Genomic DNA, 24,098 nt, shown 5'->3' with positions numbered 1-24,098 from the left:
TGGAGCACATCAGGGTGATTTCTGAGCCGGTATCCAGCAGAGCATCAACCTGTATGCACCCACCTACGTTGGTGCTACAGTACAAACGGCGAGCATGATCATGGTTTGTTAAGTCACCAAGGAACTTCAGAAATTTAGCATCAGGTTTCTCTCAGGGGGTAGATTTCAGGAGACTCCTGTGATCTACCAGTAGTGTTCCCCCAGCTGATCAGGTAGGTCCTGGCCACGCTGGGAGGTTGAGCCACGCCTAGTCATGCGGACGTTGGCTCTGGGTCTGGCTTCTTAGAAGCAGACTTTGGTGCAGGGGTCTCATCTGCAGATCTCAGCTGTTCCTTCTGTTTAGCTAGGAACTGCTGAAACATCTCCTGGAGGTCGGCTTTGGTCAAGTACTCACCTGCGGACTTGTGTTCGGGACCTACCTGTGGGCGGCGCTCCTTAAACCTTCCACTGTTCCGACCTGCCTGCCGTTGGTTTTGGTTGGGCCACTTCCTGTCTGATTGTCCAGACCTAGGCGGCCAATCAGCACCCCCCTTCCCCTGTTGAGGAGATTGGGACTGCTTTCGTGGTTTAGCAGGTCTAGATTTAGCAGATTTTGGCTTAGTGGGTGGAGCTTCTGTGCCTTCGAGCTCCAAACGCGGCTCGGTGTCGGGAGCTAGGTGCATGACGCGGTGATGTGCGTCAGGCTTTTGGGGCTTTCCGCCAGCTTCCCAAGCCTGTTGAGCGTATCTCCTAATCTCCTGAGTTGTCAGTTTTTTCATCCGACAATACATTGAGACTTCGGAGCGAACACACTCGTGCAGGTTGTGAATGAACAGGGATCTGAAGGCAGGGTCTTCCTCGAGCCCAGGGCCGTTTCGACCTTGGAAATAAGCACTTTTGAGTCGGCGATAATTCTCTCTGGGGGGTTCGTTCCTCCCGTGTTTGATGGAGAAGGCCCCCATTGTAGCTGACGCAGAGTCTGCATACGTGGCGTATTCATCCCTCAACGCTCGGCAGAGCGAGGAGTACCGATCTCGAATGTCAGGTGGTAGAGTTTCCATGAAACCGTGCACCGTTCTAGATGTGGTTTTCCAAATTAGCTTGAGCTTTTCCCTTGAAGAAGGTGCTGGAAGATCAAGCAGACAACGTTCTATCTCCCTGAGATAATCGTCAACGTTGGATTCATTGGTGTTAGGATCAAAGCGTTCTATGTCTTTAGCTAGCGATTCAATTTGACGTACACGGAGCCCTGACTCACGGTACGGCGCGTCATCCTCTGACTCTGACCCACGGTCTGTCTCAGAGAGCGCTGGATATCGCTGGTGTGCTCTGGGCTCCCAATGTTGACTCCTGGGGCCCAAATCGGGGTCCGGCATGCTGTGACGGGCTGCTGGCACGTCACGGGGGTGTCCTGGGAGGTCCTCCTCCCGGGGCACGTCGGCGTAGTGCAGCCTGCGTCTTTCAACTGGGGCTTCTGCGTAATACACTTTGTCCGGATACGGACTGGCGTATGATGCTTTGTCCTGCAGCTGGTTACCGGCATGCCGAATACCGGAGTAGCTAGGATGGGTGGATGGTTGAGGTGCAGGTTGGGGTGCAGAACCCCAATCGGCACCTTGCACCCTTCGTGGACTGGGGGAGCGGTCTAAATAGAGGTGCCGCTCAGCTGGTCGACTTCTCACAGATTGAGAACACCGTGAAGATGAGGGTGGTGGTCCAACCTGGGGTTCGAGGGCGAATTGCCCTCGGCCCCTAGATGGTCCTGAATGCCCTATAGTGTGTGTAGGGAAAAGGGCCGAAGGTTGGGACAGATAAGCTTCGTCTCTCCCCTGCGGCATGCGTCCGTCCAGAGAGTCAAGGTGTTTCCCCCCTTCCCACTGTCTGTTGTCATCAGCAGAAGGGGGCGGGGTCTTCTCCCCATCTTCCCCAGAATCGGTGCGGGTGTCGTCGTCCTCCTCATCCTTCAGACTTCCATTTCGCTGTTTTTCAGCTAGCATACTCTGGAGGTTCAAGATCTCTCGATCATGTTGGAGTCCTTTCTGATAGAGGATCAGGGCTAACTTAGCCAAGTGAACCTGGATTGGTTTAGTACCATCCGGGTTTTCTATTTGATCAAGTACAGCGTCAAGCTGTTCTTCAGTGACATCCCTAGAAGGGTAGTCGGGTTCTCGAGCAACCGCGACCAGTTTGGACAAAAATTGTCCAGAAAGTAGGCCAGGTTCATAGTCGTGGGCCGCAGCGCCACCTGGTTGCTGGGAGTTGGTCAGTTCACTACTCTGTCCCTCCATTTTAACAACCGAACCAAAATAGCCTAGTAGAGCTTCTGCAGATAGCTCAAACTGCACCTTTTGGGCAGCAACTGCTAGCTTTGTAGCAGAAAAACACTAAATTAACCTTTGTGCGCACAGGTTTTAGCGTTTTAAGATTGCACGGAATGCCGTGACTGACGCTTAAAATACTATTCCTTTCAGTATTTTAGCAAAAGCTGGTGCGTTGCCATAGCAACGTCTTACAACACTTGCAGTGTTAAATATGCTAGTTATTCCTTCAGAATATTAGCAAACAGGGTGTTATCAGTCTTTGAGTGAAGGTTTCAGTTAGTTATAATAGCCACTGTGAGTTAAAGTCGCTAAATTAGCAGTTAATTTTAGCCTAAAAGGGTTAGTCAGAATTACTTACACGCTGCACCTTTAATGAGGAACTGAATTTTAACCTAAAAGGTTAGCCAGAATTAATTACACGTTGCACCTTTAAGGAAAAACTGAATTTTAACCTAAAAGGTTAGCCAGAATTAATTACACGTTGCACCTTTAAGGAAAAGCTGAATTTTAACCTAAAAGGTTAACCAGAATTAATTTACACGTTGCACCTTTAAAGAAGCACTGAGTTACTGGTGAGAGTTCGATGCAGCTTCCTGCTCAGCGAAATCAGCACCACTCTGTTGCTGGTTCAAGGCTGAACAACGGATTATTTTTAATTCAAGCTCTTTGGATTTATTTGTTTGTTTGTGCCGGATAGAAATCTCTGTGTATCCAAGCCTCACACGGGGCACCAATAAAATGTTGGGGTTATTAGGAGCGAACAATTCGTAAGCTTTAACTTACTTTTGGATTCTTCAATAAATTCTGTAAATATGGAACTATTTACTGATTTATTAATTAATTAAGATATTCTTAGATATCTTTGGGGCACCACCCTTTAATTAGAAAGGGAAATGAATCCAAAACTCTTATCAGTCTTTCTTGAAGTTCGTAGAATCCTTGGAGCAGAGACTTCTCTTCGACACAACAAAGCTACTGGACACAAAAATCTGAATTTTATAACATTTAATTAACAATTTGTCAAATGAATAAACAGTGGAATAGATGAATAATAACCGTGTGATATGATTGAAGATGGATGTGTTTGCATGTGATGGAGGATGTATGAATGAGGTCCTTTGTTCTCACAAAGGAGTAGTGTGTGTGTGTGTGTGTGTGTGTGTGTGTGTGTGTGTGTGTGTGTGTGTGTGTGTGTGTGCGTGTGTATGGATTCAAAATGGAGTCTTGAATACAAGATGGCTGACCCCTTTGTCTGGCTAAAGTGTGGGTGGCAACTTGCACTTTAACTTCCAAAGCACTTAGAATCAGTAGTAACTTAACCTTAAATCACTCAAAACATTTCAAAAGATCATGAAACAACACAAAAGATTAATCACAAATTAATATCTTTTAGTTTCAGCCTGGCCATGACAGAAACCATTTTAAGATACCAAACAATGATCAATAAGCAGTTTATTCTTTCAAAATGACCCGACGGACGTGTTTGGGACGAAAGAGGAAAACACGAAGCTACTTTTTAAGCAATAGCGCGGTTTTATTGCTTATTCTGGACTATAGAGTTAACGGAAGAAGAAGGAGAGAGAGAAAGAGATGAGTTGCTGATCACCAGAAGAGCGAGGCGTCCCTCCCTCTTTGATTTGACGGTTCTCCGTGTTTCTCCGCAGCTTTCGGCGTCGTCCGTCGGTTTGATGCTTTCTCCGTTGTTTGGCGTTCACGAGTGTTTCTCCACGGGCTGGACAGAGACAGCAAAGTTTCTTTCTGTGCTGAGTTATAACTTACAGCATGCTTGATGGAGTTGTTGCTTTCCTCCGCAGTTCTGTGTCCTCAAACATCAGCTGGAGGGGAGCAGAAACGAGCAGATCTGATGGGCTTGCAGTTTAGTTTCCAGCAGTTCTGTGGGCTCAACTTGGGCACTTAAGAGCTTCCGCGTGCTCAATTTGTCGGAGCGTTGACAAGCGTGTCCTTACCGCCAGGTATCCTGGGCAAAAGAACGAGGATTCTTTGTCTCTGCTGAAGATTTATGGTCTTAGTTCGCGGGAAAAGCTCCACGGCTTCCCGCACATGCGCAGAACGTGTTTCTGGTACTAGGCGGTGACGTCATCACAATGCTTCCGTGTGCAAAGCATCATGGGAAATGAAGTTTCTTGGCGCTGATGTGATTATTTGCTTTTCAGAGCAATTTAAGCACAGTCATTTTGGAGAAAATCACTGCATAGTAATTTCCTCATGAGGTCAGACCCTCAACATAACGAGCACAGCACAACGCTTGCCGCACGCGAAGACAACATGCAGGAGACAACGCTACCACCTGTCGTGAGAACAACGGATTCGAGTGACAACGATCGCGACTATGACGAGCACATTACAACACCCTCTGTGCACTAGGACAAGGTGCAGGAGACAACGCTACCACCTGTCGTGAGAAACAAGAGTTTGGTTAACAATGATCATCGTCGTGTCCCATTGTAAACGGGCGCGCCATTGCACACATCGTACATGTTTGTTAACCCACCTGTATGCGACAGACTTTGTGTGTTGCATGACATCGAGATGTATTGACGTCTGTGTCAATACAGGACTCTCTATAAGCCGGGAGCTGGACGCTAACGGCCCGTGCATGCGCCACACAAAAGGTATCGTACATGTGTTAACCCACCTGGTTGCGACAGACTTTGTGTGTTGCATGACATCGAGATGTATTGACGTCTGTGTCAATACAGGACTCTCTAAGCTGGGAGCTGGACGCTAACGACCCGTGCATGCGCCACACAAAAGGTAACTCGACTAACTACAAAACGAATATTGTGATGTAGAAGGTTGGTTCGACTGTTTGAATCAGCTGCAGCTGCGGTTTACTCACGAAGTGAATCGCACGCTTGTTAGAAGTACATTCGGAGCACTTAAAAAATACATCGCTCTCATCGAGTTCCGTCTCAGCGTTCACCGGCTGATGGGCAAGAGCGTGACATGGGATCGCCAGGAACTTACTTAAGGACTATCATCTCATTTGGCATTTACTCACGGACCCAAGAAACCAGTTCCGAAAAATGGTCGAGAATTATAACTTGTCTAATAGCAACTGGAAGATATGTTGCGTCATAAGCCTCTGATGGTTCACAAGGTGCACGGTCCACTCGAAATCCTAATGCTGTATTTGTAGTACATACACTAAGTCTTCTCTGTTGATGTCAGACTAGAGTTTTATTAGAGTTTTACTTTGCAACAATGGGATTCGAGCAATTGATGTGTATATTTTTAATAGTGCACAATGCTACTATTCCTAGGCTGAATGTATGACATGGCTCTTATGTATCATTATGTATAGTTTCCATTAAGTACTAATTTAAATAAAGTCCCTCTGTCCTCAGTAGTAGGTTGTGGGTTTAATACACATTATTATGATCAACCTGTTGAATAGTATAATAACAATATTCCTGTAAAAGTCATTTAGTAATGAACAACCTCAGTTCTGTGAAAGAACATCATGTCTCTGATGTGTACACTGCAGGCCTGACCGGGGTTTGCACGCAAGGGCCTGTGTGTGTGTGTGTGTGTGTGTGTGTGTGTGTGTGTGTGTGTGTGTGTGTGTGTGTGTGTGTGTGTGTGTGTGTGTGTGTGTGTTTGTGTGTGTGTGTGTGTGTGTGTGTGTGTTTGTGTTTGTGTGTGTGTGTGTGTGTGTGTGAAACAAATAAAGATAAATATAGCTAGTGCGGCCACGAGCGGTCGTGCAGGGTAGAGGCTGCGCGAAAACGCCTCTAAAACAAGCGCGTGCCCGCTCTACTTGTTCGACGAACTCAGCAGGTTCTCCAACAATAGGGTCGGCGTGATCGTGTCCTTTCCACATGTCAACACTGGGTCTTACAGAGGGCCTCCAGGAGAGAGGCCCAAGCAAGACGCGCCCCGAGGAGCATCTTGCCACATGTCACCTCTGGGTCTGACTGAGCGCCTCCAGGAGAGAGGCCCAAGCAAGACGCGCCCCGAGGAGCGTCTTGTCACATGTCAACACTGGGTCTGACTGAGCGCCTCCAGGAGAGAAGCCCCAGCAAGACGTGCCCCGAGGAGCGTCTTGCCACATGTCAGCACTCGGTCTGGTTGAGCGCCTCCAGGAGAGAGGCCCAAGCAAGATGTGCCCCGAGGAGCGTCTTGCCACATGTCAACAATGGGTCTGACTGAGGGCCTCCAGGAGAGAAGCCCAAGCAAGATGCGCCCCGAGGAGCGTCTTGCCACATGTCAGCACTCGGTCTGACTGAGTGCCTCCAGGAGAGAGGCCCAAGCAAGATGCGCCCAGAGGAGCGTCTTGCCACATGTCAACAATAGGTCTGACTGAGGGCCTCCAGGAGAGAATCCCAAGCAAGAGGCGCCCAGCGGAGCGTCTTGCCACATATCAGCACTCGGTCTGACTGAGCGCCTCCAGGAGAGAGGCCCAAGCAAGACGCGCCCCGAGGAGCGTCTTGCCACATGTCAACGAAGGGTCTGACTGAGGGCCTCCAGGAAAGAAGCCCAAGCAAGACGCGCCCCGAGGAGCGTCTTGCCACATGTCAACACTGGGTCTGACTGAGCGCCTCCAGGAGAGAGGCCCAAGCAAGAAACGCCCAAAGAGCCTCTTGACACATGTCAACACTGGGTCTGACTGATCGCGTCCCCAGGAGAGAGGCCCAAGCAAGACGCGCCCCGAGGAGTTTCTTGCCACATGTCAGCACTAGGTCTGACTGAGCGCCTCCAGGAGAGAGGCCCAAGCAAGACGCGCCCCGAGGAGCGTCTTGCCACATGTCAACGAAGGGTCTGACTGAGGGCCTCCAGGAGAGAAGCCCAAGCAAGACGCGCCCCGAGGAGCTTCTTGCCACATGTCAACACTGGGTCTGACTGAGCGCCTCCAGGAGAGAGGCCCAAACAAGAAACGCCCAAAGAGCCTCTTGACACATGTCAACACTGGGTCTGACTGATCGCCTCCCCAGGAGAGAGGCCCAAGCAAGACGCGCCCCGAGGAGCGTCTTGCCACATGTCACCTCTGGGTCTGACTGAGCACCTCCAGGAGAGAGGCCCAAGCAAGACGCGCCCCGAGGAGCGTCTTGTCACATGTCAACACTGGGTCTGACTGAGCGCCTCCAAGAGAGAGGCCCAAGCAAGAAACGCCCGAGGAGCGTCTTGACACATGTCAACACTGGGTCTGACTGATCGCCTCCCCAGGAGAGAGGCCCAAGCAAGACGCGCCCTGAGGAGCGTCTTGCCACATGTCAACACTGGGTCTGACTGAGTGCCTCCATGAGAGAAGCCCCAGCAAGACGCGCCCCGAGGAGCGTCTTGCCACATGTCAGCACTCGGTCTGACTGAGCGCCTCCAGGAGAGAGGCCCAAGCAAGAAGCGCCCCAAGGAGCGTCTTGCCACATGTCAACACTGGGTCTGACTGAGCGCCTCCAGGAGAGAGGCCCAATCAAGACACTCCTGGAGGAGCGTTTTGCCACATGTCAACAATGGGTCTGACTGAGGGCCTCCAGGAGAGAAGCCCAAGCAAGACGCGCCCCGAGGAGCGTCTTGCCACATGTCAGCACTCGGTCTTACTGAGTGCCTCCAGGAGAGAGGCCCAAATGAGACGCGCCCCGAGGAGCGTCTTGCCACATGTCAACAATGGATCTGACTGACGGCCTCCAGGAGAGAAGCCCAAGCAAGACGCGCCCCGAGGAGCTTCTTGCCACATGTCAGCACTCGGTCTGACTGAGCGCCTCCAGGAGAGAGGCCCAAGCAAGACGTGCCCCGCGGAGCGTCTTGCCACATGTCAACACTGGGTAAGACTGAGCGCCTCCAGGAGAGAGGCCCAAGCAAGACGCGCCCCGAGGGGCGTCTTGCCACATGTGAACACTGGGTCTGACTGAGCGCCTCCAGGAGAGAGTCCCAAGCAAGACGCGCCCGGAGGAGCGTCTTGCCACATGTCAGCACTCGGTCTGACTGAGCGCCTCCAGGAGAGAGGCCCAAGCAAGACCCGCCCCGAGGAGCATCTTGACACATGTCTCCTCTGGGTCTGACTGAGTGCCTCCAGGAGAGAGGCCCAAGCAAGACGTGCCCCGAGGAGCGTCTTGCCACATGTCAACACTGGGTCTGACTGAGTGCCTCCATGAGAGAAGCCCCAGCAAGACGCGCCCCGAGGAGCATCTTGCCACATGTCAACACTGGGTCTGACTGAGAACCTCCAGGAGAGAGGCCCAAGCAAGACGCGCCCCGAGGAGCGTCGTGCCACCTGTCAACACTGGGTCTGACTGAGCGCCTCCAGGAGAGAGGCCCAAGCAAGACGCGCCCCGAGGAGCGTCTTGTCACATGTCACTACTCGGTCTGACTGAGCGCCTCCAGGAGAGAGGCCCAGGCAAGACGTGCCCCGAGGAGCGTCTTGCCACATGTCAACAATGGGTCTGACTGAGGGCCTCCAGGAGAGAAGCCCAAGCAAGAAGCGCCCCGAGGAGCGTCTTGCCACATGTCAACACTGGGTCTGACTGAGCGCCTCCAGGAGAGAGGCCCAAGCAAGACAAGCCCCGAGGAGCGTCTTGAAACATGTCAACACTGGGTCTGACTGAGGGCCTCCATGACAGAAGCCCAAGCAAGACGCGCCCCGAGGAGAGTCTTGCCACATGTCAACACTCGGCCTGACAGAGGGCATCCAGGAGAGAGGCCCAAGCAATACGCGCCCCGAGGAGCGTCTTGCCACATGTGAACAATGGGTCTGACTGACGGCCTCCAGGAGAGAAGACAAAGCAAGACGCGCCCCGAGGAGCTTCTTTCCACATGTCAACAATGGGTCTTACTGAGGGCCTCCATGAGAGAAGCCCAAGCAAGACGCGCCCCGAGGAGTGTCTTGCCACATGTCAACACTGTGTCTGACTGAGCGCCTCCAGGAGAGAGGCCCAAGCAAGATGCGCCCCGAGGAGCGTCTTGCCACGTGTCAACACTGGGTCTGACTTAGCGCCTCCAGGAGAGAGGCCCAAGCAAGATGCGCCCCGAGGAGCGTCTTGCCACGTGTCACCACTGGGTCTGACTGAGCTCCTCCAGGAGAGAGGCCCAAGCAAGACGCGCCCCGAGGAGCGTCTTGCCAAATGTCACTACTCGGTCTGACTGAGCGCCTCCAGGAGGGAGGTCCAAGCAAGACGCGCCCCGAGGAGCGTCTTGCCACATGTCACTACTCGGTCTGACTGAGCTCCTCCAGGAGAGAGGCCCAAGCAAGACGTGCCCCGAGGAGCATCTTGCCACATGTCAACAATGGGTCTGACTGAGGGCCTCCAGGAGAGAAGCCCAAGCAAGACGCGCCCAGAGGAGCGTCTTGCCACATGTCAACACTGGGTCTGACTGAGCGCCTCCAGGAGAGAGGCCCAAGCAAGACACGCCCCGAAGAGCGTCTTGACACATGTCAACACTGGGTCGGACTGAGGGCCTCCATGAGAGAAGCCCAAGCAAGATGCGCCCCGAGGAGAGTCTTGCCACATGTCATCACTCGGTCTGACAGAGGGCATTCAGAAGAGAGGCCCAAGCAATACGCGCCCCGAGGAGCGTCTTGCCACATGTCACCACTGGGTCTGAATGAGCGCCTCCAGGAGAGAGGGCCCAGCAAGACGCGCCCCGAGGAGCGTCTTGCCTTATGTCAGCACTCGGTCTGACTCAGCGCCTCCAGGAGAGAGGCCCAAGCAAGACGCGCCCCGAGGAGCGTCTTGCCACATGTCAACAATGGGTCTGACTGAGGGCCTCCATGAGAGAGGCCCAAGCAAGATGCGCCAGGAGGAGCGTCTTGCCACATGTAAACACTGGGTCTGACAGAGGGCCTCCAGGAGAGAGGCCCAAGCAAGACGCGCTCCGAGGAGCGTCTTGCCACATGTCACCTCTGGTTCTGACTGAGCGCCTCCAGGAGAGAGGCCCAAGCAAGATGCGCCCCGAGGAGCGTCTTGTCACATGTCAACATTGGGTCTGCCTGAGCGCCTCCAGGAGAGAAGCCCAAGCAAGACGCGCCCCGAGGAGCGTCTTGCCACATGTCAACAATGGGTCTGACTGAGGGCCTCCAGGAGAGAAGCCCAAGCAAGACGCGCCCCGAGGAGCTTCTTGACACATGTCAACACTGGGTCTGACAGAGGGCCTCCAGGAGAGAGGCCAAAGCAAGACGCGCCCCGAGGAGTGTCTTGCCACATGTCACCACTGGGTCTGACTGAGCGCCTCCAGGAGAGAGACCCAACCAAGACGCGCCCTGAGGAGCGTCTTGCCACATGCCAACACTGGGTCTGACAGAGGGCCTCCAGGAGAGAGGCCCAAGCAAGACGCGCCCCGAGGAGTGTCTTTCCACGTGTCACCACTAGGTCTGACTGAGCGCCTCCAGGAGAGAGGCCCAAGCAAGACGTGCCCCGCGGAGCGTCTTGCCACATGTCAACACTGGGTCTGACTGAGCGCCTCCAGGAGAGAGGCCCAAGCAAGACGCGCCCCGAGGAGCGTCTTGCCACATGTGAACACTGGTTCTGACTGAGCGCCTCAAGGAGAGAGGCCCAAGCAAGACGCGCCCGGAGGAGCGTCTTGCCACATGTCAGCACTCGGTCTGACTGAGCGCCTCCAGGAGAGAGGCCCAAGCAAGACGCGCCCCGAGGAGCATCTTGACACATGTCTCCTCTGGGTCTGACTGAGTGCCTCCAGGAGAGAGGCCCAAGCAAGACGTGCCCCGAGGAGCGTCTTGCCACATGTCAACACTGGGTCTGACTGAGTGCCTCCATGAGAGAAGCCGCAGCAAGACGCGCCCCGAGGAGCATCTTGCCACATGTCAACACTGGGTATGACTGAGAACCTCCAGGAGAGAGGCCCAAGCAAGACGCGCCCCGAGAAATGTCTTGCCACCTGTCAACACTGGGTGTGACTGAGCGCCTCTAGGAGAGAGGCCCAAGCAAGACGCGCCCCGAGGAGCGTCTTGTCACATGTCACTACTCGGTCTGACTGAGCGCCTCCAGGAGAGAGGCCCAAGCAAGACGTGCCCCGAGGAGCGTCTTGCCACATGTCAACAATGGGTCTGACTGAGGGCCTCCAGGAGAGAAGCCCAAGCAAGACGCGCCCCGAGGAGCATCTTGCCACATGTCAACAATGGGTCTGACTGAGGGCCTCCAGGAGAGAGGCCCGAGCAAGATGCGCCCGGAGGAGCGTCTTGCCACATGTCACCTCTGGTTCTGACTGAGCGCCTCCAGGAGAGAGGCCCAAGCAAGACGCGCCCCGAGGAGCGTCTTGTCACATGTCAACACTGGGTCTTTCTGAGCTCCTCCAGGAGAGAAGCCCAAGCAAGACGCGCCCCGAGGAGCGTCTTGCCACATGTCAGCACTCGGTCTGACTGAGCACCTCCAGGAGAGAGGCCCAAGCAAGACGCGCCCCGAGGAGCGTCAGGCCACATGTCAACAATGGGTCTGACTGAGGGCCTACAGGAGAGAAGCCCAAGCATCACGCGGCCCGAGGAGCGTCTTGCCACATGTCAGCACTCGGTCTGACTGAGAGCCTCCAGGAGAGAAGCCCAAGCAAGACGCGCCCCGAGGAGCGTCTTGACACATGTCAACACTGGGTCTGACAGAGGGCCTCCAGGAGAGAGGCCCAAGCAAGACGTGCCCCGAGGAGTGTCTTGCCACATGTCACCACTTGGTCTGACTGAGCGCCTCCAGGAGGGAGGCCCAAGCAACACGCGCCCCTAGGAGCGTCAGGCCACATGTCACTACTCAGTCTGACTGAGCGCCTCCAGGAGAGAGGCCCAAGCAAGACGCGCCCCGAGGAGTGTCTTGCCACATGTCAACAATGGGTCTTACTGAGGGCCTCCAGGAGAGAAGCCCAAGCAAGACGCGCCCCGAGGAGCTTCTTGCCACATGTCAGCACTCGGTCTGACTGAAAGCCTCCAGGAGAGAGGCCAAATCAAGACGCGCCCCGAGGAGCGTCTTGACACATGTCAACTATGGGTCTGACAGAGGGCCTCCATGAGAGAGGCCCAAGCAAGACGCGCCCCGAGGAGTGTCTTGCCACATGTCAACACTGGGTCTGACAGAGGGCCTCCAGGAGAGAGGCCCAAGCAAGACGCGCCCCGAGGAGTGTCTTGCCACATGTCACCACTCGGTCTGACTGAGCGCCTCCAGGAGAGAGGCCCAAGAAACACGCGCCCCGAGGAGCGTCAGGCCACATGTCACTACTCAGTCTGACTGAGCGCCTCCAGGAGAGAGGCCCAAGCAAGACGCGCCCCGAGGAGCGTCTTGCCACGTGTCAACACTGGGTCTGACTGAGGGACCCCATGAGAGAGGCCCAAGCAAGACGCGCCCCGAGGAGTGTCTTGCCAAATGTCAACACTGGGTCTGACTGAGCGCCTCAGGGAGAGAGGTCCAAGCAAGACACGCCCCGAGGAGCGTCTTGACACATATCAACACTGGGTCTGACTGAGGGCCTCCATGAGAGAAGCCCAAGCAAGACGCGCCCCGAGGAGCGTCTTGCCACGTGTCAACACTGGGTCTGACTTAGCGCCTCCAGGAGAGAGGCCCAAGCAAGATGCGCCCCGAGGAGCGTCTTGCCACGTGTCACCACTGGGTCTGACTGAGCTCCTCCAGGAGAGAGGCCCAAGCAAGACGCGCCCCGAGGAGCGTCTTGCCAAATGTCACTACTCGGTCTGACTGAGCGCCTCCAGGAGGGAGGTCCAAGCAAGACGCGCCCCGAGGAGCGTCTTGCCACATGTCACTACTCGGTCTGACTGAGCTCCTCCAGGAGAGAGGCCCAAGCAAGACGTGCCCCGAGGAGCATCTTGCCACATGTCAACAATGGGTCTGACTGAGGGCCTCCAGGAGAGAAGCCCAAGCAAGACGCGCCCAGAGGAGCGTCTTGCCACATGTCAACACTGGGTCTGACTGAGCGCCTCCAGGAGAGAGGCCCAAGCAAGACACGCCCCGAAGAGCGTCTTGACACATGTCAACACTGGGTCGGACTGAGGGCCTCCATGAGAGAAGCCCAAGCAAGATGCGCCCCGAGGAGAGTCTTGCCACATGTCATCACTCGGTCTGACAGAGGGCATTCAGAAGAGAGGCCCAAGCAATACGCGCCCCGAGGAGCGTCTTGCCACATGTCACCACTGGGTCTGAATGAGCGCCTCCAGGAGAGAGGGCCCAGCAAGACGCGCCCCGAGGAGCGTCTTGCCTTATGTCAGCACTCGGTCTGACTCAGCGCCTCCAGGAGAGAGGCCCAAGCAAGACGCGCCCCGAGGAGCGTCTTGCCACATGTCAACAATGGGTCTGACTGAGGGCCTCCATGAGAGAGGCCCAAGCAAGATGCGCCAGGAGGAGCGTCTTGCCACATGTAAACACTGGGTCTGACAGAGGGCCTCCAGGAGAGAGGCCCAAGCAAGACGCGCTCCGAGGAGCGTCTTGCCACATGTCACCTCTGGTTCTGACTGAGCGCCTCCAGGAGAGAGGCCCAAGCAAGATGCACCCCGAGGAGCGTCTTGTCACATGTCAACATTGGGTCTGCCTGAGCGCCTCCAGGAGAGAAGCCCAAGCAAGACGCGCCCCGAGGAGCGTCTTGCCACATGTCAACAATGGGTCTGACTGAGGGCCTCCAGGAGAGAAGCCCAAGCAAGACGCGCCCCGAGGAGCTTCTTGACACATGTCAACACTGGGTCTGACAGAGGGCCTCCAGGAGAGAGGCCAAAGCAAGACGCGCCCCGAGGAGTGTCTTGCCACATGTCACCACTGGGTCTGACTGAGCGCCTCCAGGAGAGAGACCCAACCAAGACGCGCCCTGAGGAGCGTCTTGCCACATGCCAACACTGGGTCTGACAGAGGGCTTCCAGGAGAGAGGCCCAAGCAAGACGCGCCCCGAGGAGTGTCTTTCCACGTGTCACCACTAGGTCTGACTGAGCGCCTCCAGGAGAGAGGCCCAAGCAAGACGTGCCCCGCGGAGCGTCTTGCCACATGTCAACACTGGGTCTGACTGAGCGCCTCCAGGAGAGAGGCCCAAGCAAGACGCGCCCCGAGGAGCGTCTTGCCACATGTGAACACTGGTTCTGACTGAGCGCCTCAAGGAGAGAGGCCCAAGCAAGACGCGCCCGGAGGAGCGTCTTGCCACATGTCAGCACTCGGTCTGACTGAGCGCCTCCAGGAGAGAGGCCCAAGCAAGACGCGCCCCGAGGAGCATCTTGACACATGTCTCCTCTGGGTCTGACTGAGTGCCTCCAGGAGAGAGGCCCAAGCAAGACGTGCCCCGAGGAGCGTCTTGCCACATGTCAACACTGGGTCTGACTGAGTGCCTCCATGAGAGAAGCCGCAGCAAGACGCGCCCCGAGGAGCATCTTGCCACATGTCAACACTGGGTATGACTGAGAACCTCCAGGAGAGAGGCCCAAGCAAGACGCGCCCCGAGAAATGTCTTGCCACCTGTCAACACTGGGTGTGACTGAGCGCCTCTAGGAGAGAGGCCCAAGCAAGACGCGCCCCGAGGAGCGTCTTGTCACATGTCACTACTCGGTCTGACTGAGCGCCTCCAGGAGAGAGGCCCAAGCAAGACGTGCCCCGAGGAGCGTCTTGCCACATGTCAACAATGGGTCTGACTGAGGGCCTCCAGGAGAGAAGCCCAAGCAAGACGCGCCCCGAGGAGCATCTTGCCACATGTCAACAATGGGTCTGACTGAGGGCCTCCAGGAGAGAGGCCCGAGCAAGATGCGCCCGGAGGAGCGTCTTGCCACATGTCACCTCTGGTTCTGACTGAGCGCCTCCAGGAGAGAGGCCCAAGCAAGACGCGCCCCGAGGAGCGTCTTGTCACATGTCAACACTGGGTCTTTCTGAGCTCCTCCAGGAGAGAAGCCCAAGCAAGACGCGCCCCGAGGAGCGTCTTGCCACATGTCAGCACTCGGTCTGACTGAGCACCTCCAGGAGAGAGGCCCAAGCAAGACGCGCCCCGAGGAGCGTCAGGCCACATGTCAACAATGGGTCTGACTGAGGGCCTACAGGAGAGAAGCCCAAGCATCACGCGGCCCGAGGAGCGTCTTGCCACATGTCAGCACTCGGTCTGACTGAGAGCCTCCAGGAGAGAAGCCCAAGCAAGACGCGCCCCGAGGAGCGTCTTGACACATGTCAACACTGGGTCTGACAGAGGGCCTCCAGGAGAGAGGCCCAAGCAAGACGTGCCCCGAGGAGTGTCTTGCCACATGTCACCACTTGGTCTGACTGAGCGCCTCCAGGAGGGAGGCCCAAGCAACACGCGCCCCTAGGAGCGTCAGGCCACATGTCACTACTCAGTCTGACTGAGCGCCTCCAGGAGAGAGGCCCAAGCAAGACGCGCCCCGAGGAGTGTCTTGCCACATGTCAACAATGGGTCTTACTGAGGGCCTCCAGGAGAGAAGCCCAAGCAAGACGCGCCCCGAGGAGCTTCTTGCCACATGTCAGCACTCGGTCTGACTGAAAGCCTCCAGGAGAGAGGCCAAATCAAGACGCGCCCCGAGGAGCGTCTTGACACATGTCAACTATGGGTCTGACAGAGGGCCTCCATGAGAGAGGCCCAAGCAAGACGCGCCCCGAGGAGTGTCTTGCCACATGTCAACACTGGGTCTGACAGAGGGCCTCCAGGAGAGAGGCCCAAGCAAGACGCGCCCCGAGGAGTGTCTTGCCACATGTCACCACTCGGTCTGACTGAGCGCCTCCAGGAGAGAGGCCCAAGAAACACGCGCCCCGAGGAGCGTCAGGCCACATGTCACTACTCAGTCTGACTGAGCGCCTCCAGGAGAGAGGCCCAAGCAAGACGCGCCCCGAGGAGCGTCTTGCCACGTGTCAACACTGGGTCTGACTGAGGGACCCCATGAGAGAGGCCCAAGCAAGACGCGCCCCGAGGAGTGTCTTGCCAAATGTCAACACTGGGTCTGACTGAGCGCCTCAGGGAGAGAGGTCCAAGCAAGACACGCCCCGAGGAGCGTCTTGACACATATCAACACTGGGTCTGACTGAGGGCCTCCATGAGAGAAGCCCAAGCAAGACGCGCCCCGAGGAGAGTCTTGCCACATGTCAACACTCGGTCTGACAGAGGGCATCCAGGAGAGAGGCCAAAGCAATACGCGCCCGAGGAGCGTCTTTCCACATGTCACCACTGGGTCTGACTGAGCGCCTCCAGGAGAGAGACCCAACCAAGACGCGCCCTGAGGAGCGTCTTGCCACATGCCAACACTGGGTCTGACAGAGGGCCTCCAGGAGAGAGGCCCAAGCAAGACGCGCCCCGAGGAGTGTCTTTCCACGTGTCACCACTAGGTCTGACTGAGCGCCTCCAGGAGAGAGGCCCAAGCAAGACGCGCCCCGAGGAGCGTCTTGCCACATGTAAGCACTCGGTCTGACTGAGCGCCTCCAGGAGAGAGGCCCAAGCAAGACGTGCCCCGCGGAGCGTCTTGCCACATGTCAACACTGGGTCTGACTGAGCGCCTCCAGGAGAGAGGCCCAAGCAAGACGCGCCCCGAGGAGCGTCTTGCCACATGTGAACACTGGTTCTGACTGAGCGCCTCAAGGAGAGAGGCCCAAGCAAGACGCGCCCGGAGGAGCGTCTTGCCACATGTCAGCACTCGGTCGGACTGAGCGCCTCCAGGAGATAGGCCCAAGCAAGACGCGCCCCGAGGAGCATCTTGACACATGTCTCCTCTGGGTCTGACTGAGTGCCTCCAGGAGAGAGGCCCAAGCAAGACGTGCCCCGAGGAGCGTCTTGCCACATGTCAACACTGGGTCTGACTGAGTGCCTCCATGAGAGAAGCCCCAGCAAGACGCGCCCCGAGAAGCATCTTGCCACATGTCAACACTGGGTCTGACTGAGAACCTCCAGGAGAGAGGCCCAAGCAAGACGCGCCACGAGAAATGTCTTGCCACCTGTCAACACTGGGTCTGACTGAGCGCCTCCAGGAGAGAGGCCCAAGCAAGACGCGCCCCGAGGAGCGTCTTGTCACATGTCACTACTCGGTCTTACTGAGCGCCTCCAGGAGAGAGGCCCAAGCAAGACGTGCCCCGAGGAGCGTCTTGCCACATGTCAACAATGGGTCTGACTGAGGGCCTCCAGGAGAGAAGCCCAAGCAAGAAGCGCCCCGAGGAGCGTCTTGCCACATGTCAACACTGGGTCTGACTGAGCGCCTCCAGGAGAAAGGCCCAAGCAAGACACGCCCCGAGGAGCGTCCTCACACATGTCAACACTGGGTCTGACAGAGGGCATCCAGGAGAGAGGCCCAAGCAATACGCGCCCCGAGGAGCGTCTTGCCACATGTGAACAATGGGTCTGACTGAAGGCCTCCAGGAGAGAAGACAAAGCAAGACGCGCCCCGAGGAGCTTCTTTCCACATGTCAACAATGGGTCTTACTGAGGGCCTCCATGAGAGAAGCCCAAGCAAGACGCGCCCCGAGGAGTGTCTTGCCACATGTCAACACTGTGTCTGACTGAGCGCCTCCAGGAGAGAGGCCCAAGCAAGACGTGCCCCGCGGAGCGTCTTGCCACATGTCAACACTGGGTCTGACTGAGCGCCTCCAGGAGAGAGGCCCAAGCAAGACGCGCCCCGAGGAGCGTCTTGCCACATGTGAACACTGGGTCTGACTGAGCGCCTCCAGGAGAGAGGCCCAAGCAAGACGCGCCCGGAGGAGCGTCTTGCCACATGTCAGCACTCGGTCTGACTGAGCGCCTCCAGGAGAGAGGCCCAAGCAAGACGCGCCCTGAGGAGCATCTTGACACATGTCTCCTCTGGGTCTGAGTGAGTGCCTCCAGGAGAGAGGCCCAAGCAAGACGTGCCGCGAGGAGCGTCTTGCCACATGTCAACACTGGGTCTGACTGAGTGCCTCCATGAGAGAAGCCCCAGCAAGACGCGCCCCGAGGAGCATCTTGCCACATGTCAACACTGGGTCTGACTGAGAACCTCCAGGAGAGAGGCCCAAGCAAGACGCGCCCCGAGAAATGTCTTGCCACATGTCACTACTCTGTCTGACTGAGCGCCTCCAGGAGAGAGGCCCAAGCAATACGCGCCCCGAGGAGCATCTTGCCACATGTCAACACTGGGTCTGACTGAGCGCCTCCAGGAGAGAGGCCCAAGCAAGACGCGCCCCGAGGAGCGTCTTGTCACATGTCACTACTGGGTCTGACTGAGCGCCTCCAGGAGAGAGGCCCAAGCAAGACGTGCCGCGCGGAGCGTCTTGCCACATGCCAACACTGGGTCTGACAGAGGGCCTCCAGGAGAGAGGCCCAAGCAAGACGCGCCCCGAGGAGTGTCTTTCCACGTGTCACCACTAGGTCTGACTGAGCGCCTCCAGGAGAGAGGCCCAAGCAAGACGCGCCCCGAGGAGCGCCTTGCCACATGTAAGCACTCGGTCTGACTGAGCGCCTCCAGGAGAGAGGCCCAAGCAAGACGTGCCCCGCGGAGCGTCTTGCCACATGTCAACACTGGGTCTGACTGAGCGCCTCCAGGAGAGAGGCCCAAGCAAGACGCGCCCCGAGGAGCGTCTTGCCACATGTGAACACTGGGTCTGACTGAGCGCCTCCAGGAGAGAGGCCCAAGCAAGACGCGCCCGGAGGAGCGTCTTGCCACATGTCAGCACTCGGTCTGACTGAGCGCCTCCAGGAGAGAGGCCCAAGCAAGACGCGCCCCGAGGAGCATCTTGACACATGTCTCCTCTGGGTCTGACTGAGTGCCTCCAGGAGAGAGTTCCAAGCAAGACGTGCCCCGAGGAGCGTCTTGCCACATGTCAACACTGGGTCTGACTGAGTGCCTCCATGAGAGAAGCCCCAGCAAGACGCGCCCCGAGGAGCATCTTGCCACATGTCAACACTGGGTCTGACTGAGAACCTCCAGGAGAGAGGCCCAAGCAAGACGCGCCCCGAGAAATGTCTTGCCACCTGTCAACACTGGGTCTGACTGAGCGCCTCCAGGAGAGAGGCCCAAGCAAGACGCGCCCCGAGGAGCGTCTTGTCACATGTCACTACTCGGTCTGACTGAGCGCCTCCAGGAGAGAGGCCCAAGCAAGACGTGCCCCGAGGAGCGTCTTGCCACATGTCAACAATGGGTCTGACTGAGGGCCTCCAGGAGAGAAGCCCAAGCAAGAAGCGCCCCGAGGAGCGTCTTGCCACATGTCAACACTGGGTCTGACTGAGCGCCTCCAGGAGAAAGGCCCAAGCAAGACACGCCCCGAGGAGCGTCCTCACACATGTCAACACTGGGTCTGACTGAGGGCCTCCATGAGAGAAGCCCAAGCAAGACGCGCCCCGAGGAGAGTCTTGCCACATGTCAACACTGGGTCTGACAGAGGGCATCCAGGAGAGAGGCCCAAGCAATACGCGCCCCGAGGAGCGTCTTGCGACATGTGAACAATGGGTCTGACTGAAGGCCTCCAGGAGAGAAGACAAAGCAAGACGCGCCCCGAGGAGCTTCTTTCCACATGTCAACAATGGGTCTTACTGAGGGCCTCCATGAGAGAAGCCCAAGCAAGACGCGCCCCGAGGAGTGTCTTGCCACATGTCAACACTGTGTCTGACTGAGCGCCTCCAGGAGAGAGGCCCAAGCAAGACGCGCCCGGAGGAGCGTCTTGCCACATGTCAGCACTCGGTCTGACTGAGCGCCTCCAGGAGATAGGCCCAAGCAAGACGCGCCCCGAGGAGCATCTTGACACATGTCTCCTCTGGGTCTGACTGAGTGCCTCCAGGAGAGAGGCCCAAGCAAGACGTGCCCCGAGGAGCGTCTTGCCACATGTCAACACTGGGTCTGACTGAGTGCCTCCATGAGAGAAGCCCCAGCAAGACGCGCCCCGAGAAGCATCTTGCCACATGTCAACACTGGGTCTGACTGAGAACCTCCAGGAGAGAGGCCCAAGCAAGACGCGCCCCGAGAAATGTCTTGCCACCTGTCAACACTGGGTCTGACTGAGCGCCTCCAGGAGAGAGGCCCAAGCAAGACGCGCCCCGAGGAGCGTCTTGTCACATGTCACTACTCGGTCTGACTGAGCGCCTCCAGGAGAGAGGCCCAAGCAAGACGTGCCCCGAGGAGCGTCTTGCCACATGTCAACAATGGGTCTGACTGAGGGCCTCCAGGAGAGAAGCCCACGCAAGAAGCGCCCCGAGGAGCGTCTTGCCACATGTCAACACTGGGTCTGACTGAGCGCCTCCAGGAGAAAGGCCCAAGCAAGACACACCCCGAGGAGCGTCCTCACACATGTCAACACTGGGTCTGACAGAGGGCATCCAGGAGAGAGGCCCAAGCAATACGCGCCCCGAGGAGCGTCTTGCCACATGTGAACAATGGGTCTGACTGAAGGCCTCCAGGAGAGAAGACAAAGCAAGACGCGCCCCGAGGAGCTTCTTTCCACATGTCAACAATGGGTCTTACTGAGGGACTCCATGAGAGAAGCCCAAGCAAGACGCGCCCCGAGGAGTGTCTTGCCACATGTCAACACTGTGTCTGACTGAGCGCCTCCAGGAGAGAGGCCCAAGCAAGACGTGCCCCGCGGAGCGTCTTGCCACATGTCAACACTGGGTCTGACTGAGCGCCTCCAGGAGAGAGGCCCAAGCAAGACGCGCCCCGAGGAGCGTCTTGCCACATGTGAACACTGGGTCTGACTGAGCGCCTCCAGGAGAGAGGCCCAAGCAAGACGCGCCCGGAGGAGCGTCTTGCCACATGTCAGCACTCGGTCTGACTGAGCGCCTCCAGGAGAGAGGCCCAAGCAAGACGAGCCCCGAGGAGCATCTTGACACATGTCTCCTCTGGGTCTGAGTGAGTGCCTCCAGGAGAGAGGCCCAAGCAAGACGTGCCGCGAGGAGCGTCTTGCCACATGTCAACACTGGGTCTGACTGAGTGCCTCCATGAGAGAAGCCCCAGCAAGACGCGCCCCGAGGAGCATCTTGCCACATGTCAACACTGGGTCTGACTGAGAACCTCCAGGAGAGAGGCCCAAGCAAGACGCGCCCCGAGAAATGTCTTGCCACATGTCACTACTCGGTCTGACTGAGCGCCTCCAGGAGAGAGGCCCAAGCAATACGCGCCCCGAGGAGCATCTTGCCACATGTCAACACTGGGTCTGACTGAGCGCCTCCAGGAGAGAGGCCCAAGCAAGACGCGCCCCGAGGAGCGTCTTGTCACATGTCACTACTCGGTCTGACTGAGCGCCTCCAGGAGAGAGGCCCAAGCAAGACGTGCCCCGCGGAGCGTCTTGCCACATGCCAACACTGGGTCTGACAGAGGGCCTCCAGGAGAGAGGCCCAAGCAAGACGCGCCCCGAGGAGTGTCTTTCCACGTGTCACCACTAGGTCTGACTGAGCGCCTCCAGGAGAGAGGCCCAAGCAAGACGCGCCCCGAGGAGCGCCTTGCCACATGTAAGCACTCGGTCTGACTGAGCGCCTCCAGGAGAGAGGCCCAAGCAAGACGTGCCCCGCGGAGCGTCTTGCCACATGTCAACACTGGGTCTGACTGAGCGCCTCCAGGAGAGAGGCCCAAGCAAGACGCGCCCCGAGGAGCGTCTTGCCACATGTGAACACTGGGTCTGACTGAGCGCCTCCAGGAGAGAGGCCCAAGCAAGACGCGCCCGGAGGAGCGTCTTGCCACATGTCAGCACTCGGTCTGACTGAGCGCCTCCAGGAGAGAGGCCCAAGCAAGACGCGCCCCGAGGAGCATCTTGACACATGTCTCCTCTGGGTCTGACTGAGTGCCTCCAGGAGAGAGTTCCAAGCAAGACGTGCCCCGAGGAGCGTCTTGCCACATGTCAACACTGGGTCTGACTTAGTGCCTCCATGAGAGAAGCCCCAGCAAGACGCGCCCCGAGGAGCATCTTGCCACATGTCAACACTGGGTCTGACTGAGAACCTCCAGGAGAGAGGCCCAAGCAAGACGCGCCCCGAGAAATGTCTTGCCACCTGTCAACACTGGGTCTGACTGAGCGCCTCCAGGAGAGAGGCCCAAGCAAGACGCGCCCCGAGGAGCGTCTTGTCACATGTCACTACTCGGTCTGACTGAGCGCCTCCAGGAGAGAGGCCCAAGCAAGACGTGCCCCGAGGAGCGTCTTGCCACATGTCAACAATGGGTCTGACTGAGGGCCTCCAGGAGAGAAGCCCAAGCAAGAAGCGCCCCGAGGAGCGTCTTGCCACATGTCAACACTGGGTCTGACTGAGCGCCTCCAGGAGAAAGGCCCAAGCAAGACACGCCCCGAGGAGCGTCCTCACACATGTCAACACTGGGTCTGACTGAGGGCCTCCATGAGAGAAGCCCAAGCAAGACGCGCCCCGAGGAGAGTCTTGCCACATGTCAACACTGGGTCTGACAGAGGGCATCCAGGAGAGAGGCCCAAGCAATACGCGCCCCGAGGAGCGTCTTGCCACATGTGAACAATGGGTCTGACTGAAGGCCTCCAGGAGAGAAGACAAAGCAAGACGCGCCCCGAGGAGCTTCTTTCCACATGTCAACAATGGGTCTTACTGAGGGCCTCCATGAGAGAAGCCCAAGCAAGACGCGCCCCGAGGAGTGTCTTGCCACATGTCAACACTGTGTCTGACTGAGCGCCTCCAGGAGAGAGGCCCAAGCAAGACGCGCCCGGAGGAGCGTCTTGCCACATGTCAGCACTCGGTCTGACTGAGCGCCTCCAGGAGAGAGGCCCAAGCAAGACGCGCCCCGAGGAGCATCTTGACACATGTCTCCTCTGGGTCTGACTGAGTGCCTCCAGGAGAGAGGCCCAAGCAAGACGTGCCCCGAGGAGCGTCTTGCCACATGTCAACACTGGGTCTGTTTGAGTGCCTCCATGAGAGAAGCCCCAGCAAGACGCGCTCCGAGGAGCATCTTGCCACATGTCAACACTGGGTCTGACTGAGAACCTCCAGGAGAGAGGCCCAAGCAAGACGCGCCCCGAGAAATGTCTTGCCACCTGTCAACACTGGGTCTGACTGAGCGCCTCCAGGAGAGAGGCCCAAGCAAGACGCGCCCCGTGGAGCGTCTTGTCACATGTCACTACTCGGTCTGACTGAGCGCCTTCAGGAGAGAGGCCCAAGCAAGACGCGCCCCGAGGAGCATCTTGACACATGTCTCCTCTGGGTCTGACTGAGTGCCTCCAGGAGAGAGGCCCAAGCAAGACGTGCCCCGAGGAGCGTCTTGCCACATGTCAACACTGGGTCTGACTGAGTGCCTCCATGAGAGAAGCCCCAGCAAGACGCGCCCCGAGGAGCATCTTGCCACATGTCAACACTGGGTCTGACTGAGAACCTCCAGGAGAGAGGCCCAAGCAAGACGCGCCCCGAGAAATGTCTTGCCACCTGTCAACACTGGGTCTGACTGAGCGCCTCCAGGAGAGAGGCCCAAGCAAGACACGCCCCGAGGAGCGTCTTGTCACATGTCACTACTCGGTCTGACTGAGCGCCTCCAGGAGAGAGGCCCAAGCAAGACGTGCCCCGAGGACCGTCTTGCCACATGTCAACAATGGGTCTGACTGAGAGCCTCCAGGAGAGAAGCCCAAGCAAGAAGCGCCCCGAGGAGCGTCTTGCCACATGTCAACACTGGGTCTGACTGAGCGCCTCCAGGAGAAAGGCCCGAGCAAGACACGCCCCGAGGAGCGTCCTCACACATGTCAACACTGGGTCTGACTGAGGGCCTCCATGAGAGAAGCCCAAGCAAGACGCGCCCCGAAGAGAGTCTTGCCACATGTCAACACTGGGTCTGACAGAGGGCATCCAGGAGATAGGCCCAAGCAATACGCGCCCCGAGGAGCGTCTTGCCACATGTGAACAATGGGTCTGACTGAAGGCCTCCAGAAGAGAAGACAAAGCAAGACGCGCACCGAGGAGCTTCTTGCCACATGTCAACAATGG

At 57.4% G+C, this 24,098-nt stretch overlaps 2 protein-coding genes across 2 annotated transcripts in view; one reads left to right on the top strand and one right to left on the bottom strand.

The window, feature by feature from the left end:
- LOC139073232 (uncharacterized) overlaps positions 1 to 24,098 on the top strand; it is an 831,732-nt gene that overhangs the window by 585,556 nt on the left and 222,078 nt on the right. The window lies entirely within an intron of this gene.
- Positions 208 to 4,630, bottom strand: LOC139073234 (uncharacterized). Its single transcript, XM_070556198.1, has 2 exons — positions 2,813 to 4,630; positions 208 to 2,752 (listed from the first exon to the last, which is right to left on the bottom strand). Exon 2 carries the CDS (start codon positions 2,265 to 2,267, stop codon positions 252 to 254), a length of 2,016 nt encoding a protein of 671 aa, XP_070412299.1. The 5' UTR covers positions 2,268 to 2,752; positions 2,813 to 4,630; the 3' UTR covers positions 208 to 251.

The sequence above is a fragment of the Nothobranchius furzeri genome, chromosome 11, assembly GCF_043380555.1.
Source record: "Nothobranchius furzeri strain GRZ-AD chromosome 11, NfurGRZ-RIMD1, whole genome shotgun sequence".
NCBI lineage: Eukaryota > Metazoa > Chordata > Actinopteri > Cyprinodontiformes > Nothobranchiidae > Nothobranchius > Nothobranchius furzeri.
This window is presented reverse-complemented; position numbering and strand designations above follow the sequence as displayed.

Bases quoted from the DNA above. Each gene is read 5' to 3' on its own strand.
- LOC139073234 (XM_070556198.1), bottom strand. From the start codon at position 2,267: ATGGAGGGACAGAGTAGTGAACTGACCAACTCCCAGCAACCAGGTGGC.